The sequence below is a fragment of the Macaca thibetana genome, chromosome 4 (assembly GCF_024542745.1).
Source record: "Macaca thibetana thibetana isolate TM-01 chromosome 4, ASM2454274v1, whole genome shotgun sequence".
In the NCBI taxonomy this organism is placed as follows: domain Eukaryota; kingdom Metazoa; phylum Chordata; class Mammalia; order Primates; family Cercopithecidae; genus Macaca; species Macaca thibetana.
The window spans coordinates 81,878,977-81,899,145 of record NC_065581.1 but is presented as its reverse complement, the minus strand read 5'-3'; the positions used below and the strand labels follow the sequence as shown (position 1 = coordinate 81,899,145).

General features: G+C 37.0%; 1 protein-coding gene and 1 non-coding gene across 2 annotated transcripts in view; one reads left to right on the top strand and one right to left on the bottom strand.

The window, feature by feature from the left end:
- The window catches only part of TBX18 (T-box transcription factor 18), a 30,036-nt gene extending 10,217 nt beyond the window's left edge, over positions 1-19,819 (top strand). Inside the window, exons 5-8 of the mRNA XM_050788177.1 lie at positions 5,932-6,099; positions 9,639-9,703; positions 15,718-15,812; positions 16,896-19,819. Of these exons, the coding sequence (XP_050644134.1) occupies positions 5,932-6,099; positions 9,639-9,703; positions 15,718-15,812; positions 16,896-17,620 (1,053 nt within the window). The 3' untranslated portion in view covers positions 17,621-19,819. The remainder of the gene's footprint in view (positions 1-5,931; positions 6,100-9,638; positions 9,704-15,717; positions 15,813-16,895) is intronic.
- On the bottom strand, positions 7,301-7,403 carry LOC126953974 (U6 spliceosomal RNA). The gene has a single exon (XR_007725444.1). It is a non-coding gene; the product is annotated as a U6 spliceosomal RNA (small nuclear RNA).
- Positions 19,820-20,169: the final 350 nt, after the last annotated feature.

Genomic DNA, 20,169 nt, shown 5'->3' with positions numbered 1-20,169 from the left:
GTGAGTTGAGATCATGCCACTACACTCCAACCCAGGTGACAGAGTAAGACTCTGCTTCAAAAAATAAAAAATAAGATAAAAGCCATGATCTCTGCTTTCTGTGAGTTTCTAGCCTAGGTGGGGAGAGAAGAAGCTGTGCACACAGATTATCATCCTGCCAGCTCAGAGAAGTACAGATGCCAGTGTCACCGTATTCCAGCCAGAAAAGATGAGAAAGGCTTTGTGAAGCAAGAATCTGTTTAATTACTCAGCTTGATGACCCTAAATGAGGCTAGATTAAATATTAGGAATTTGTTTCTAATTCTGTTGTTGATTGTGTTCAGGGTATAAGAAGACAGTGGTATTGTTATGGTAGGACTTTCTAATTCAAACGTCCCTTTGTTGATGCACTGATGTCTTGGGAACTTACCGCTCTACCCTTAAACGTAGTTGAGGTTCATCCCCTCTACCCCTGCCCACCCTCAGCCCTCAATTCCAAAAGAAGTAATGCTGATCTCTAATTAGTAAAGCTATAGACTCAAATCAGAGGTGATTTTCTAGCTTGCTTTCTAAATGGCCTTTTTTTTTTTTTCCTTCTCAGTTCCAGTTTTACTCTGCCAGATCTGTGCAAGTGTGCAGCATAGTGACTTGAGAACTCCTTGGAGACCTGGGACTTTATTAATTTAACACAAAATGATGGCAGGAATCAAATCTTTGCAGTGCTTTGACTGGACGTAGGAGCACATGGGACATGAGATGATGTGACATTGAGGTTTTCTCCAAAGTGACTTTTCAGGTGTTCAAATATCATGAATTATTTGGAGAGGAATAGTGGTGAAATTCCAGAGTGGAAATGTTCCACCACTCCACAGCTAATCTTTGAATGTTTTGAAGACCTTAATGTCTGCCTGATCCTTGGTGAATCCATAGCCAGCTTTATGCTGGCTTTTATACAAATCAAGACTGTTCCTTGAGCTACCCATGTGCAGAGGGGTTAGTATGCTTGAGTAGGGTAATTCCTTCCCATCATGTACATGTTTCCCAATTCCTCTGGAATTTTCCATCTGAAGGAAAACATTTAGATCAGCATTTTTATTAATAATTAGAAGACATTTAACAGGTAGTGGTGTACCTTAAGCCTCATAAGGATTTGTACCCATGGTGCTGTGGTGCTTTGGAAGGAAGCTTGGCCAGACAGCCACAGTGGGGCCTGTGGGAGGACCTGTACTCCCAGCTGCTGAGGACTCAGTGATACTGATGCCTTCACTGTTTCTTGCTTCTTCTTGAGAATCAGGTGTGGAAGCAGCATGTTATAGGGGAGATTGCGGAGGTCTCCCTGGTGGAAGGACCTTGCAATTGCTTAGAGGTATGACACATTTGTGTTTGTGGGCAAGTCACTTTCACTCTCTGAGGCTTGATTTTCTAATAGGTTATATATATTGGAATCAGAGAACTTAGGGTGAACCAAATGAACTGATGAACTCGAAAGTACTTATCTGTAAAGAGTCCACAATATACAGCATAATGCGTAAAACAAAAAGAAGCCTACCTTGCTACGGAGTTTGTGATCCATTGTTATAGCCTTGACACCTACCATTTAAAGTGAGTCAGTACGTGGTGTTACCAAAAAATGTAGGGAGCAACGTTTTTGTTATCTGTTTCTCATTGGTCCTTTGATTGACTTATTACATCATGTGAATTTAGGTCATCTGGAAAAATTCCAGTCAGCAGGGAGTGTTTTCTTATTGAGCTATCCTGTAAGACTAGACACAGTTGCCTGTCTGTGAGATCTTAGGCTCTTTCGACTCATCGGATGAGAAATATACAATATTATGCTTTTTTTTGACACAAATCTAGGTGTCCTTAGAGTAGAAAAATGTGTATTAGCCTGTACTGTGAATGCAGTTTGTATTTATGGACTTGTGTGACTGTAATACTAGCTAAACCCAAGAGAAAATAATCCTTCTGAACAGATCAGAGAGCACTGAACATTGCACATCACATAGAATTATTTGTGTTTTGGAGATGGGCATCATATCATTGTGGTCTTCTTGTTTATAAGACCAGTGGTTCTCCTGGTTCTATTTGCTCTATTAAATAAGCAAAATTTTGTTGAGCATTCATGATTATAAGTTTGATAGTTAATCAAATAGTTCATCCCTGTGCCCCTGCCCACCCTAGAGCCCCCAATTCCAAAAGAAGTTAACACTGATCTCTAATTAGTAAAGCTGTAGACTCAAATGAGAGGTGATTTCCTAGCTTGCTTTCTAAATTGCTTTTGTTTCTCTTCTCAATTCCTACTTTTACTCTGCCACATCTGTGCAACTGTGCAGCATAGTGACTTGAGAACTCCATATAGACCTGGGACTTTTATTCATCTAGCACAAAATGATTGCAGGAATCAAATCCTTGCAGTGCTTTAACTGGACCTAGGACCACATGAGACATTAAAAAGCATCTAATGCTATCGTACAAAGAAGAACTGAGGCTTGTTTCTCCGTATCTAAAAAATTCCAGGGATACACAAAATTCTTGTAGATAATACTGAATGCATATTATTTTTCTTGAGCAATCTTCAGATTACTATTGATAGTTGCTCCTTAACATGGAAACAAGACATACATCAGCCATTTATGTATCCTACTCCAATATACCCCACTTGAAGTCTTTTTTGAAATATGGTAAGGATATTTTGAAAAGTAACTTTAAAATATTTATAACTATATGGAGAAATCTGCTAGAGAGAACAGTCCTCATAAAACAAGAACCTGCTTTTCATTGACTAGTAAAAAGAAACCCAAATGAATCTTTGTTTCTGTAATTACAACTCAGTCCAATCTTCTGAAATTGGCTATGCATTTATTTTTGTTTGTTTAATGTAAAGTAACTTTTCTCCAGTTTTTCTTCTGCTTAGAAATTTGTTTCTAAAAGATATGCTAATTCTCCCTGGGAGTTTATAAATGTCATTGTTTTGTCCCTTGTTGTTTGCTTATCAGTGGCATTTTGTTTCTTAGCTTGGAGAAGAGGAAGAGTTCTCCCTTAAACTCCACTGCTCCCCAAAATATCAAGTGAATATCACTTTCTAATGAGATAAATTCATTAAGAAATAAAGAGGGAGAGGGAAAGCAGAGTTAACATTAATGGTTGCTATGACATGATTGGTCATTTGCTGTTTTATATTTATATTAAAAGAGTATGTTAAAAGGTACGTTAACTGATGAGACACCAGATGGGGCTTAATTAACTGCTTCTATAGGCTGAGACCCTTTTTTGAGTTTCCTTTGCTGGGCCTGGCCCTGTGATGATGCCCGCCCACAAAATATGAATTCATAATGAATGCACATGAATGTGGTGGTGAGAGGACGAGCCATGGGCCAGGGGACCCAGCTTCCAGGTTCAGCCTTGAGGATTCAGAAGTCTCTTGCTTATGCAGACCTTAGTTTTCTATCTATAAATTGGAGTATTAATGTCAGTTTTTTCAGACTTAAATATATCTAAGGTAATGTCACATAGAACCCTGCATATCAAACAGGGAAGGGAGGCACCTCTAATTAGAGGGCGGTAAACAGACCTCAGAATCCATCTTGCCTACTCCTTTTTCCTTCCTAATATAGTTATGAAAAATAATATCTATTGGGTCCACATGTCTGCAAGATACCTTTCAACCCTGCTGAGATATTATGCTTCCAAGAACATAAATTTAGATTTAGATTATACCTTTTTTTTTTTTTTTTGAGATGGAATCTCGCTCTGTCTTGAGACTGGAGTGCAGTGGTGCTATCTCGGCTCACTGCAACCTCTGCCTCCCAGGTTCAAACAATCCTCCTGCCTCAGCTTCCCAAGTAGCTGGGACTACATGCACGTGCCACCACGCCCAGCTAATTTTTTGTAGTTTTAATAGAGACAGAGTTTCACCATGTTGGCCAGGATGGTCTCGATTTCTTGACCTCGTGATCCACCTACCTCAGCCTCCCAAAGTGCTGGGATTACAGGCATGAGCCACCATGCCTGGCCGATTATACCTTTTTAAATGAGGATTAGTGAACATATTACTCAGGTAATATACAAAAGAAATGAGAATAAAAATATTCTATATTCACTAAAAATCTGTTTAGAGTGTGCTGATCACTAGAACCATTATAATTAAATGTTGCTTCTGTGTTTTTACACACATCAAGATATACATTTTATTTTCTACTTTATTTTGTACCTTTATTTATTAAAAAAATTTCTTGTTGCAACCCTTTATGTTGATTTCGTAAGTCACTAATAGATCATTAAAATTCTTCCCTTTACATACAGCAAAGAGAAATTTCCAGAATTTCTGGAATTCTAGAAAGAGAATTTTCCTGAGATTGCAGATTTGCATGTGTCTCCAGGTGATGGTGAGGGTTATTTTCCCTGTTGTCCTTTCCTCACACTCATGCTTCCTCCTTTAGTGTGTCTGGTCGGCATGATCATGTGCTATCTAGGCATTTCTTTCACGGACAGAAGGAAAACTGCAGGGTTAAAAAAAAAAATCTTGGCCACAGTGCTGGTTGCTGCCAGAAAGTAAAGAATCTTCTTGTGGCAGCAAACACACTTTCCAGATATAGGAAAATCTGTGTTTGGGCTGACCAAATATTCTGAATATGTCTTATTAAACTGCCCACATCCTAAACACAAGGCAGGCCAACCACTGCATTTCCCTAAGAGTTTTCTGTGAACCTTTGTTCTATAAATTCATAATGGCTCAGAAATTGAATTCAAATCTTATAGCTCAGGAAAGATACAGGTTTCTTAAGGAAACTCCTTAATGAATACCTGAATATGGAATCCCAGCAGCAAACAGAAAATCCCATTGGATGAAGCTGTTTCTTCACCCTACCCCATCAGCCTTGAAAGCATAGAATATATAAAGAAGAAAAAATTCACTCACAATTCCATCATCTAGAGCAATCACTGTTCATATCTTTCTATGGGTCATTTTTACTCTATTTTTATGTAGTTGTAACAAGCTTATAAACAATTTAGGTCATTTTTTAAAATTTAAGATTTTAAAAGTATTTTATTACATGCTAAAACAAAATAATGCTGTATTTCATTGTGTGGATTTCATTCACCTAAGTAATTTACTCATGTTGGATATGTAAATGGCTTATAATTTTTCTACTGTTATAAATAATGTGATACCCATCTTTGTACATGAAAAGCTTTTCTGAATTTGTAATACTTCCTTAGGATAAATTCTCAGATGTGGAATCATTGGATAGAAGGTAGTTAAACCATATTATCAGATTTCCCCAGCAGCATCTGAGAGGGCCAGCTTTTCTGTTCTCTGCAGTCTGAGTAATGGAAGCCTCATTGTGATAGAGGCACAGACACTGGGCGCTCCTAGCAAACTAGAAACTTTGTGAGCCACACAAAAAACAGATGCTGGAGTGTCCTTAAAATTCCCTTTGCCCTTGAATAGACATATGTAGTCACGAATTGGGGAAACATTTCCTCTGAAAAAAAAAGTATTCCCTTGTCTGGGAATACTTATCTTTTAGGGGATGGGTGTGGTACAATTTAAATGATGATTTCAGTCTCGTTTGTAGTTTTATTGGTTTGGACTCTGTGCTCCATTGGGGTCATTATAAATAAAAATGCTTATTAATTTATTCCTGTGTTTTTAGCAACAGAAAATTTGATGTTAAGTTCACATGGTTGTACACAGGGTTTCACTAAAATAGTGCTTTTTATTTTGTATTTTTATGTACATTTTACAAATAACTTCTTAGCCTTCCTTCTCCAGTTCTGATATATCTTATTAAATTGACACCTCTGCATCCTTCCTTCTCCAGTTCTGATATATCTTATTAAATTGACACCTTTCCAATCAGAATTGGTTGTACACATTAAATATTTTGTCATGGTGTTGAGATTGGGCAGAGGCTCCTGATAAATTTGGCTTTTCCTTCTTTGATACAGATTATTCTTCATTCTATGCACAAATACCAACCACGAGTGCACGTCATCCGTAAAGACTGTGGAGACGATCTTTCTCCCATCAAGCCTGTTCCATCCGGGGAGGGAGTAAAGGCATTCTCCTTTCCAGAAACTGTCTTCACAACCGTCACTGCCTATCAGAATCAGCAGGTATTGTTCTCAGAATTGGTATCTTTGTGGACTTTTCATTTTGGGTGAAGAGAGGAAGTTAGGTATCCTTCTCACTCTAAATGTTATGAATTAGCATAAAGCATTTGCCATATATGACATTCAAAGTGTATATATGTGAATAACAGTTCTTTATCCATGATTTTCCAAGTAAGGCTGCTCTAATGTTGACTTCTTTAGACAAACCATGTCTCATGACCGACAGTGTAGGTTTACTTTCCGTTTTGAGCTATTGAATTATGATATCATAATTAAAATTAGAATGTATTTTTATTGCCTAAAAAATAGACATGTAAAATATTAAAAATGAATTGTATCATAGAGCATGCGACTTGATAGCTCACTTTATTTTTAAACTATATTCTAAAAATATTTCAGAAACATCCTGTATAGTCATTTTGGTACATATCCAAAGGGCTATTTCTTTCAAGATATGCTTTAATTGTGATAGAAGATGATAAACATGCTTATAGTCTGAGAGATCAGCAATGGTGGAATAATAATTTCATAAAGTTAGAAATAGTTTGAGAAGTGAAATATTCCCTTTCTATATGGGTAAACGTATATATTTCTCTAAGGCTATGTTTATATGGGTCAGTTAGGTGGAGAATTGAATCAGAGGCAATATGTAATCCATGCTGGAATTCCAGCTGGTTTTCATAAGAAATATCCATGTAATATAAGCCAATGTGGCCTGTGGTAGATTTTTTTTTTTTTTCCTTTAATTTCAGTGGTCAGCAGAATTGTTTTAGGTCTCCATTTCTCTTTACATTTATATACATTTCAATTACAAATTTAAGGCTTTTAAATCTCTCTGTTGTGGTTTCTGTTGTTATAAAGCTTCTTAGAAGATTTAGATCCTATCCCATGTGTTCTTTGGGCTGAGAAGCTCAATGGCTCTTATCCGTATGGAGACATCAGTCTCACAACCGAAGCTGTCCTGTCCTCTCACACTCATGTTGCCACTCTTTTATAAGCTTTTAGGAAGGAACATGAAATGTTATTTTTTAAAGGTCCATAGATAATATATTTAATAATATATTAAAATATGTGTAATGCATATTTATTAATACATTAATATATCTACTAGATTATCAGATATATTAGTATATTCAAAAATATGTAAAATATATTTAATGTAATATATTTAATAATATGTTGAAATATATTCAATATTTTATATATATTTATAGAATGCTTCATGAATTTGTGTATCATCTTTATACAGGGACCATGCTAATCTTCTCTGTTTGGTTTCAATTTTAGTATATGTGCTGCTGAAGCAAGCATAATAGATTTAATATAGCATATTTAATGTGTTATATGTAACATATGTAATGTATTTAATATAATAAATATATTAAAATAAATATCTAAATACATAAATTGTATAATACACTATACAATAATATATTATATAATTATAATATGCTTAATATAATTACATTTAGTACATTATATGAGATATAATTATATATCTTATATATTAAAATATATGAGGGACAGAAAATGATTTTTTGGGGGAAAAAGTAACACATGAGAAAATAGCAGAGGCGTTTAGTATTCTTTTAACAATCTCAATTCGTCGTCTCTTTTTCTGTCTCTCTTCCTCTTTTTTTGTCTCTCTCTCACACACAAATTAACTGTGCTCTTTCTATATTTTCTTCCACCCTCAGTGGTACAGTAAGTGCAGTTTTGGCACATGTTGTGACTAACACAAATTAATTAACATTGAGAAGTTGATTAAGATGATGGACAGATTAGAGGGGAAATTGATAATGATAACATGCAATCATATTTACTTTTTAGTTTCCTGGCTACTATTTTTAAGAACTTAACAGAACATTGTAAGCAGATTAGTGGTTAATAGCATGAGCTCTGCAGCCTGTGGTCCTGGCTTACTTAAGCTTCAGTTTAAAATAAAACACAAAACTGAGATAATAGCTATATATAAGTTGCTCTAGTAATTAAATGAGTAGTATGCATAAAACTAAGCACAGTGTACATTTTATGCACTCAATACATATGTTAGTAATAAAAATGATGATAGCAGCAATTGTGTTATATCTCTGTTTTAACAAGGCACCATTATATAAATCTGTACTTTTTAAAAACCAATATTTTAAATGAACATTTACATTACTTAATGATTTTTAAACATTATTAAAATAAACAGAAAATTGAGCTGTATTGATCTGTAAAGAAGAATTGTTTCAATGACAGAGTGGCAGACATGATGACTTAATTAGCAAACCTTTTCATTATATCATTTATAATGTAGTTTTATCCACATACTAATATAACATCATATGGATCACATATGTCTTAAGTGTTGCGTGGCCGAATGGAGAGTATGCACAGGCAATGTAGGGGGACTGCAGATGACTTTTATCCAACAGTTTTTGTCCTTAGCCAAGATGGTGCAATTAGAAGTATGTTCATTAACTTTGTAGAGTTCATTAAGCCCAGGAATTTAGAAGCCAAAACATGATGTGTCTCTTAGAAAATAGGCTGTAAATTCCTCTGGGCAAAGTAGAGATCTGGTAATACGCAGATGGGATGGTATTTATTAGTGTCAAGTTCAGGATGTCATAACTAAAAAAAAACTATTAATGGAGATGATTAAACCATTTGTAAAAATTTTCCCCCTAAATCATGGTGTCTTAGTGGGCAAAAAGCTGGTTATGAGTCAACAAATTAGAACTCTTGTTAAAACTAAAACGTCATATATAGGAACCATTTCACTACCTATGCATATCTCATAGTATGTTGTGTACCTCAGTATAACACAATACAATTTATTTTGAAAGAAAGTTAAAATGAAAGCATCATTTATTTTTACTCCATTCAGTATGAGATTTGATGTCATTAGAACCTTCAAGTAGTGGTTACCTCTGTTTAGACATTCACTGTAGTGCTCTGACCAGGTTAGGACTCCACAGATAAAATAATAAAACTTTCAGATAAGAGCTACAAAGAATATTAAAGGAGAGACAAAAATACGGAGGCAGAAAATTAAAGGAGTGTGCATATTATTACCTAATTTTGAAGAAGAGAAAGCTGTGTAGAAGCTTAACAACATTTCAATGGCTGTTAAATAGAAGTTGGATACTAGTTATTCCTCATTACCTTTATTGAGAGAGAAACAGGATTAAACCACATCTCAGAGTTAAAGGGAAGAACTTCAATTGGGAGAGGGAATTGTCAGTTATAGGGCAAGTTACCAACAGATGATTCAGAATCTCCTTTTCCAGGAATATTAAAAAAAAAAACTAACATATCTATTAATGCAGATTGAAAAGGAGTGAAGTATCTTTTTTAGAGCAGATCAATTTTTTAGATGATTTCTGAAATTTTCCTTAGCTTTACTGCTAGGATATTAAAATACTTGGGGAATAAAAGAGGGGTATACAATAGAGTCCTCTAACAGTTAATTTTTTAGTCATTGTAGTTTTGCAACCAAGTAAAAACCTTGCTTGACATTTATATAAGATTTGAAATATATTTTTTCTACTCTGCAGATTACTCGCCTGAAGATAGATAGGAATCCATTTGCTAAAGGCTTCCGAGACTCTGGGCGCAACAGGTGGGTCTCAGTGAAGACCATTCTGGTTGTGATAAATATACTTGATATTTTATTATGAATTTTCTATTACAGAGTAAATGGCTAAATTTACTAATACGATATTGAAATCATTTCTGGGCCGGGCGCGGTGGCTCAAGCCTGTAATCCCAGCACTTTGGGAGGCCGAGACGGGCGGATCACGAGGTCAGGAGATCGAGACCATCCCAACATGGGCTAACATGGTGAAACCCCGTCTCCACTAAAAAATACAAAAAACTAGCCGGGCGAGGTGGCGGGCGCCTGTAGTCTCAGCTACTGGGGAGGCTGAGGCAGGAGAATGGCGTGAACCTGGGAGGCGGAGCTTGCAGTGAGCTGAGATTCGGCCACAGCACTCCAGCCTGGGCGACAGAGCGAGACTCCGTCTCAAAAAAAAAAAAAAAAAAAAAAAAAAAAAAAAAAAAAAAAGAAATCATTTCTGATGAGGACCATTGTGCCGCGGAGATGACTTATTTTTGTAGTGTAACGGTGTGACCTACCCTAAGGTGAATGTTCATGTGTGCTGCTGAGCTGAAAATGGAAGCTCTCAGGGTGTACAGTGCGTGCTGTTTCTGAAGGGGCCTTGAAGAAGCCTGCCCTTACAGGCACGGAAGCTTCAGTATCCCAATTAAATATCCTCTCTTCCTCTACTATTGGTTTAGAATTTCTTTGGTGATGATGCAACTATCTGTTGATATTGTCTGTGGAGTATGATAGGGTCTTTCATTAAGTCATATTTCCAGCTGGAATATGAAACTACTCTCCATTGCCAAGAGAGCTGATGTTCTTTAGTTTCCAAAGTTGTCTTGGCTCTGCTGACAGCCACACACTTGTTTATTTTTTCTGTTTCACGTTTTGTGGTGTTTGTACTAAGTGGTAGAGCCACAATAATGAATTCCACTCTATTACTTTTATCAAAAAGCAGATCACCTGGTCTATGTGCCAAAGGGTTTTTGAATTTATTGATATGACTCTACTCCAATATAGTTCAGTACAACATTTTCTAAAGCAACTGTTAGTAAGTAGTAATAGAGAGTAATAAGAGACTACACTTCTACAAATGCCTTTTCAGCGTAAGGCTTCTGCTTAAATGTTTTTAAAAGCAACTTGTTTTAAAAAAGAAGTATTTGAACAATCTTTATGACTTTACTCTTGAAATTATTCTAATACTTCTTGAAAACCCCAATTATTTTAGAGACAGTTTCTTCTGAAATTTTAGAGGGAAAACAAGCCATTCTTAGTTCTTTCAGTTGATTAATTGGACAAGATGGGTGACAGAGACCTTTCCTCAGAATACACTCAAGTGCTTGCAGAGACGTGATGTCATTTTTATATGCAGTGGCATCATTGAAACACCATGCAACACAAGAACTGAAATGCAGCTAAAATGCACTGAGAGTAGAGTAGCTTTCAACTTAGTGCAGGCAGATCAGGAAGACTAATAGCAGGGCTTCCCTCTGAAATTTTTCACTCTGTAGGAAAGTTTGCAGATATTCCTAACACATGAAAGTCGTCTGCTATATTGAAATTATTTTGTTTTTTGGATGTCTGTTTCAATGTAGAGAAAAAAATTGCTTGGCTTTTGTTTTATTACATTAGCTCCTGGTTAACCTTGTTTTTCAGAGGTGTTTCTGAAAATTAAATGTAAATTGAACCATCATTTAATAGCTGGAAATGGCTACTTAATGAGGTGACTGGAGAGAACCTTTGGGATGATTTCTGTTCTACCTTGGCAAATGCTTTGATGGAATTATTTTGTGATTTTTGTTACAGCAGAATAGTATTTGTCCATTTAAGAGTCTTGTATTACTTTTAGGTTTTTTCTTAAGCAGAAAAGGAATTTACAGGAGAGAAATATTCAGGCTTGAAGAATATACAACCAGCAACTATATCCAAGCTATCAATTGCTCTAGCAAAGACTTCACTGCTACTGACTCAGGGGTCACATGCTTGTATATAGTCAGTTCATTTTTGAAGGAATAAATTTAAAATATTTTTTGAAGTATATTTTGAACAGATAATAGTGAACAAACCTCTACAAGAAGGGAGATGATAGATGCATATGACAAGTTTTCAGGAAGAATTCTAGATATTCAGCATAATGAAAATACATTTGGTTACTTAAATTTGGTCAGTGAAAAAGACAGTGGTGTTGTTGAATATAAATTACTAGGCCTATTGTTTGATATGGTGAGTTCAAAATGCTAGCTTTGATATGGATTCTTCTATCCCTTTGGCTATTTCAGGAGTATGTAGGCATGACATCCATGGTGCTTGTTACTATTTCTTCCCTGACTCTAAAACTTTAAAAATTTTGGAGGAACATATAGAAGACAGTGAATTATGTTTTAATGCTTTTAAAATTTTGTTAAAATTTAAAATTTTTATTTTGTTCCAAGTGTTTAAACAATATTATATTACATGAAAAGCACATTGAGCCTATATATGACTTTCTTACTAGTGAAATAAAGTTTCAACTTTTTTCCTTGTTGAAACTCTCTTGCTTACTATAGACAAGCTATTTACTAATACTTCTCACTTTGGAATGCTAACTATCTATAAATCATTATTCTTCTATTTAAAAATCTCATTGTAACCTTTCCCATTGACAAATGCAAAAGACACATTGGGAGAAGAGATAATTCAGTCACCTGAATTACATAAGCGAACATTTCTAACTTATGTATTAGTTTCTTTTAAAAAAAGAGACCAAGTTATATGTAAGACTTGGTGGAGGGCACAGTTGTTTGGGGAGCATGGGCATGAAGGGGCATGATTTTTAAAATATAGTAGTAGAGAAGTAAGGCTATGAGAAAAAGTTTAACATATTTCTTTATTACCCCTAGTTCTATTGTGTTGTTGTTAGTGTTTTTCTTAAAACAAATTCTATTTTTATTTTCCCCACCCTGTACATGAAATATGCAAATTGACCAGGACAAGAAATAAACATAGACTTGGGATTGTTTAAACTTTATAAAACAATTTGCCTTAATTAAAAATTATCCTTTTCTGGCTATTTATGACTCCTCAGCCTATTTTACAGGAATCAGTAGCTTCGGCCCTTAAAAGCTCTCCTGCAAGACATTTGCTATGTGAGAGAGAATTTATGTGCTGAGAATAGTTTCATTCTTCAGTTAGGCCTTAGGTTTGACCCTATAAAATTTTTTACTCAGGAAGGTACAAAAATTTCTTCTCTTTAAATACTTCAGGAAAAACATAACCATTTTACTAAATAAACTTGGCCATTTGATAGCAGAAATTAGGGTGGTGATAAAATGTGGAAATTGTTCAAAGGCATCTTGTATAAATTATCGCCTTGGCTGCACTCCTGCAGGAGGTGCCTTTTATCTTTTCTTTAACTAGTCAGGAAAGGTCTCCATTACTGGAGAAAATGAAGGCTTTTTAAAAAATGTCCAGATTCAGCTAATAAATATTTTATAACTGTTTCCTGCAAAATATCTAAAATCCTTTCTGGAACTTGCAGTGTGAAACAGCAGCCTTAAGAAAATTATCGATTGCTCCAAATCAGATCACTTGTAGATATGTCACCTTCAGAGCATCTCTTTAAAGCTTAGGGTTATATATTCGTGATGATCAATAACTTCTCCCTAAGAATTTAGTTTATGGATTTGTATTTGAATCGTAATAAAGTTTACACTGCTAAAGCAAATAATGCAGTAAGATACATCTCTGTACTCAGTTTCTAAGTCCAGTGGTTGCTTGTTAATTATCTTAGTAAACTTCCCTCAAGACTGCTCTATAATCACTTTAGTATTTTTAATATTTAAAACTACAATTACTCAAACTCATCTATGTGATAATAATAAGCTGTTTTATATTAAGCTGTGTCTTAACATTCTTTTGCATTTAAAATAGTTGTATTTCTAGAAAGTCACAAAATTTAGTATTGGTGTAAACTGAATAGAGGGTGATATTCTAAACAGGACCCAGAATTCATTAGTCCAGTATTAAACACACCCACAGGCAACATGGGGTTTGGAACTGACCACGTCTGCCAAACTGCCCAGAAATCAATACACTAGTACAGAAAATACTATCAAGTGGCATGAACTTGGATTTGGCTTGTAGTTTGGTCACAGATATGATGAGTGGTTTGGAAGAAAAATCACTTAGAATGAAACAGTGTTAGGATTAATAAGGGTTTCAGAGCTTTTGTAATCTCATCCTCTCTTTGTGAGAAACTTAAGTCCAGGGAGATTAGCAAATTTACTTAAGGTCAGACAATGAGTTTAAGTGAGTTGCAGTGCCAGCCCAGTCCCTGTGACCCCAGTCTAGTATCCTTACCACTAAATAATTCTGTCTCTGTGGCACATTGATTACATCAGAAGCCAGATTCTGTTCTCTCTCAGGGTAGGCCAGGTGGAGCAGGTGCAGGTCCCCTCTGTGCTCTGCTCTTTTCTTTGGCAGTCCTGCACTATCCCCTCTGGGGCTGCAGACATCTCTTTGAAGTGCTCCCAGAGCTGCACCCCCAGAGCCTGTGACTTAAGAGATGAGTCAGGCTTATGTGCAGCCTCATGAGGTGTGTTCATGCATGCAAGTCTGTGCATGTATACACACCACCCCTCCACATATGCATAAATACATCATTATATCACTAAGATGGGGTAGGCATATTCCTCCAGAGTGAGTACAGAAATCAATTAACAGAGACTATACCCTGAACACTCTAAGGAAGCAAAGTCTGTGTGTGAAGCCTTGGAACAGATGGATAAGTAGTGTAAGATAATTTTAACAGCACAAGTCACTTACCTTTGGTGTTTAGAGAGCTTTCGCCATATTGTGTATGTGGTATGACTCTCTGGGGTGGATTACTCTAGTCTTAGTTTGCAGGTTATGACTTGGGGTGCAGGGACTCCAGAGGTGGTAGCACCTTGAGTCAAACTATTAAAGATATCTGAAATCACAGGAGATGTCTATTATTGGACATCCCAGGAAGCAAGTATTTTCTACAGTAGAGCTACAGGTTTCATGAAAAGTATAATGTTATCTAGATCAACAAATTACTTAGGGCTGAGGTGGTTGAAGGAAGAGCGATGAGGTCTCAGGTGTGGCTGTCTTGAGAATGATCTAGTTGAGTGAATGGCCTCGTTCCCAGAACCCAGAGGACTTAGTCACGTGATATACAGAAGGGAAGTCTCTGAATCATTCATGGTAGGAGATGGTTGATATATGTATTTAGAGTAGTTGCCCTTGTTTTAAAATATACATATGTCATGTAAATAGCCTATATCAAACTTATCCTGTCTCTTTAAGTATCCATTCATTAAGTGTATTTCAGGGCTTTAAAATAATTTGTGATTTAATAGTAACTCCATATACCAGATAGCCATGTGAGGTCACCTTCCTGCTCTCCTCCAACACTGCAGGGATAGGCCAGTGCCGTCTCTTCATGGCCCTCCTGTTGCTGGTGGGAGCCCAGCCTGGCTACACTGGGTTTGGTAGAGATTGTGCTCCTGAGAAAGAAGTCAATCAATCTTCTTTGGACAAGTGCTCCCCTGAACTGGCTGCCGAGGCATCAAATGATGGGCAGTAATGCCTCTTAGAAAAGAGCTGGTTTTCCAGGAATGTGCTTTCGTGGCAATGCCTTCCTCACTTAGAGGGAGAAGTAACAGGACAAGGAGAGAGGGTGTGTGCCAGATCACAGCAGAGCCTTGGACTCACAGCAGCCAGAATGGTCTCTCTTCACCTCAGCTTCTTAGCCCAAGGGAACAGCTTTTCACCCCTTAGGTCAGCTGAGTTTTCCAGAGAACATTAACAGGCAACTTAGGTGGGTGGTTTCAGTTCTCTCCTGCTGCTGGTAACAGAAATGTTAGCCCATTGCTGAAGCATTTCTTCTTGCCAATGCAAGCTCCTAACCTGACAATGTGGGGGTACTGTCAATACCAGTGTTGTTTTGAGATGCTTGCTGCTGGTGAAAGCTCCAAATGCTCCTAACTAGACTTCTTTTGTCCACCCCTATCCTGACCCCTTCCATTTAGAATGGGTTTGGAAGCCTTGGTGGAATCATATGCATTCTGGAGACCATCACTACGGACTCTGACCTTTGAAGATATCCCTGGAATTCCCAAGCAAGGTAACTCACAAAGTCTCCTGGGTCATATATACAGCCCATTCCTGCCTAGAAACTCAGGCACTAAAAGTGTACAAGTCATTATTTATACTTACAATAATGACCTCATCACCAACATTGTCCTACAGATTCCACCTGTCTTCTGCATGGTATAGGGATGGATCAGGAAAAAATGGCTCTCTTGGTCACAGATTAAATCTTAGATGTCTTAGGCTGTTTATATATTTCATGACCTTTACCTCATCCTTAAATCTCGTATTAAAATTAGAGGTGCTCTCATGCCAGGTGCTCTTCACAAGAAATTTTTGATGGTGCCCCCACTCCACCCTTTCTTCACATCTTGTTTGTTTTCTTTCTTCAGCAGAATTGCCTCTGGGCAGGGTTCTCCTGTTGGGTTAATGATGAGAAGGTCAGGCACATTCAGGCAGATTCTCCTGGGCTCATCTTTGAATATTTCTCAGCAGCCCAGGGCTGATTTCTCCTCAGAGGGAACTGCATGGAAAGCGATGTTGCTTCCTCTCTGGTCTGCTCCATAGGTAACACTCTCAGCTCACTCCTACATTTAGGCTTTTTACCACCATCCTGCCCAGCTTCCAGTGAGAATTTACTGTGCTGGGTTTCAGATAATCATTGATTGGACTGGGCTTTTGGATTATTTTGAGACACTGTGCAAAACACCATCACCAGAGCAATGAAGGTTTTACAACCTGTCCAGCCCTTTGGAATTCTCCTCTCCCCTTAAGTTCTGTCAAGTTTGCAAACATCAGTCTGCCAGCAGATCCAGAGGGGGCACCATCGCTGCCATTGGTTGGACACAGGGTTAACTACCCTCTCTGAGTTTCACAGGACTGTTTGTTTGTTGGACCTCTGCTCTTGTATTAGCATGTGATTCAACAACTTGTTTTCTAATTGGAAATGAGATTTTTCAACCAGATAATTCCTTGAAAGCTGAGACCATCTCCTTTTCATCTCTGTAGCATTCCCCCCAACCCTTGCCTTGTAACAAGCTGTGTCTAGCTCATATTTACAAAATTGAAGGAAAGGATGACTGTGGAGTCATTCTTTACATTTCAACTTCTTTTGTAGGCAATGCAAGTTCCTCCACCTTGCTCCAAGGTACTGGGAATGGCGTTCCTGCCACTCACCCTCACCTTTTGTCTGGCTCCTCTTGCTCCTCTCCTGCCTTCCATCTGGGGCCCAACACCAGCCAGCTATGTAGTCTGGCCCCTGCTGACTATTCTGCCTGTGCCCGCTCGGGCCTCACCCTCAACCGATACAGCACATCTTTGGCCGAGACCTACAACAGGCTCACCAATCAGGCTGGTGAGACCTTCGCCCCACCCAGGACTCCCTCCTATGTGGGCGTGAGCAGCAGCACCTCCGTGAACATGTCCATGGGTGGCACTGACGGGGACACCTTCAGCTGCCCACAGACCAGCTTATCTATGCAGATTTCAGGAATGTCCCCCCAGCTCCAGTATATCATGCCATCACCCTCCAGCAACGCCTTCGCCACTAACCAGACCCATCAGGGTTCCTATAATACTTTCAGATTACACAGCCCCTGTGCACTGTATGGATATAACTTCTCCACATCCCCCAAACTGGCTGCCAGTCCTGAGAAAATTGTTTCTTCCCAAGGAAGCTTCTTGGGGTCCTCACCGAGTGGGACCATGACGGATCGGCAGATGTTGCCCCCTGTGGAAGGAGTGCACCTGCTTAGCAGTGGGGGTCAGCAGAGTTTCTTTGACTCTAGGACCCTAGGAAGCTTAACTCTGTCATCATCTCAAGTATCTGCACATATGGTCTGATGAAGCCTTTAAGTTAAATGACATTTGAATCTGTCTAATGTATTTTCTTTTTCTTTTTTAAAAGCTATGTGGAAACTCTCTGTAGTTTATAAAATGTACACATAATAGAAAATGAAGGCTCACTGGGTTTTTTGACTTTATCATGGTGAGATTGTAATTATCTATGGTATATATGTATGCTGTATATACATAGCACATGGAGTATCACAGCCCCTATTGTTCCCCTGCTTCATCCAGTTGCACAGAGTATTGGCATGTGTGTAGTATATTTAAGCAAAGTTCTCAGACTCTTTTAAAAACAAGATGGTAAACTTAAAACTTGGCAATGATACTATCCAGATGAACACTTATAACTTAATTTATCAGAAAAATGCTCTAAACGGTTTCATACTTGACGTGTTGATAACCAATAGTAACCAGCATGTAGAGTCTTGTGATTTCTGTTATTCTTGGACACAGTGTGAGAATCTAAAATACAAAAGCCAGTTGAAGTCTTAGTGTTAGTTCTGAGGTATTTGTAATCAACTTTTTCACTCCTGCTTATTCTTATTTACCACAGATACCATATGACCTTGGGTCTATAAAAAATCATAACCCATAATAATTGTTATTTTCTTAAGGAAGGTAAAGGAGAGGCTTATGATTATTTTTTTGACTTTGCATTGGGCACATAAGAGGTTCTTATTCATCTGTAGAGAACAAATTTCCAGTATTTTTTATTTCTTGCTTATTTTAATTATCAAATAGACCATTAAAGAATGTTCTATAAACATTTTTAAATTCCAATTTTCACCAGGAGAGGAATATGTGATATGAATGGAATGGCAAAAGGAAAATAAATCCACCTCAAATTCATTGATTCCAATGAGAAATGTCTATCTTTTAAATCAAGAGTAATACTCTTGTTAACTATACCTTATGTTTTTGTATAGTTTGAGCTTCCTGACCCATAGTATATAAGTAAAAAATGCATTTATGCTACTTATTTATATCTTGTAATTCTACACATTCAATCCTTTCCCCCTCCTTAACCTTGTCCGTCTGCCTGCGTCTTTGCCAAAACAGATAGTTCCTAAGCCTGTATGGTGTTAAATAACGCGGTGAGGAATTTCAGTGGGTTATCTCCAGCAATCTGTCTTTTGGGAGCTATAGTGCAAAGGCCAAAGCCCATTACTATAAAGGCCCTCTTGGAGGACTAAGGAGGAAGATACTAATTATGATAAAGGAACTATAAAACTTTTAACCTCAACAGAATTAGTAACCTCAGAACTGGAGAAATTAAAATCAGTATTAAATGTTTTTAATTCCTAAAATAATATATGCGTGGTTGAATAGTTAAAAACAAGTAACTTTGAGAGCACATTATGAGATAAATGAAAAAGGCTAAGAATACATGATGAGGCACATTCCCCTTCTGAGGAGAAAGTAAAATAACATGTCTGTGCATTGACCCATTCATTACATTTCATATATCTTAAGCAAAAGAGCATGATTTCCTCTCATTGCTAAACAGAATTGCTTTAACTCATCCCTGGATTTGGTGGGGAAAGGGTACAACTCCTGATTTGCTGTTTCACTTTGAAACAATACAATTTGTTAGATATTTAGGGGGATATACTGTTGAAATTGCACAGGATGTGATTCTGTTTATACATACTAACAAATTTCCTTTTGGATTCCTTAGCAGTTCATCAAATTAGTATTGAATTTTTAAATTTAAAACTAGCTTGAAGGGACATGAAATATTTGCAGTAGGTAGATCTATGTAAGATGTTTGGGTATGGCATTAATAGCTTGACAAAGATTTGGGGAAAGGCGTTAAGAATGAGTCCATCTCAGCCGTAGTGCTTAGTGTATAATTCAAGAACAGAGAGTTTCCCATCTTGAAAAAACATGGAAAGTAATGCTTTATACCCATATGTATTAATAAGAACATTTTCCTTCTTGCTGTTGATAATTTCAGATGATACTACAATATGAGTATAATTTTTTATTAACCTTTTTTTGTGGTAAAATTTTAGCAATCTTGTACAAATGCTGTTTGTTTTTTAGGTTTTACTGTAAATATTAATCACCATGTCACTTCAGAGACTAGCCTTTTATTGCTGAATTAAATGACATGCATACCTGGATAGTTATATATCTGTATTTTATTAAAAAGTACTTAAAATTATATTAAAGTGTGTTATTGAACCCTTTTATGATTTTTGAGGGTAATCATTTTAGTGTCTAAAAATATTGTTTCTAGAATAAGCACACACATGCATACCCCAAATGCAAATTCTGTACCTCTCAATCACATGGCAGAAAGAAATGGGCCTGCTGTTCATTCTTCATGTGTTAAATATAATTTCTTGGTGTGTTGACCATGTCATTGAAGGTGAAGGCCCTGACAAATGTTGAACACATGAAAATTTGAATGTGAGAGGAAAGGGATGGGGTGGTATGTTTTGTTTTGAGTCCAGGGGAGAAAAGCAAGGTTACAAGAATGAGTGGCTTGCACCACTGACTAGTGATGACAGATTACTTCTATGCCGCTTGACTAGTAA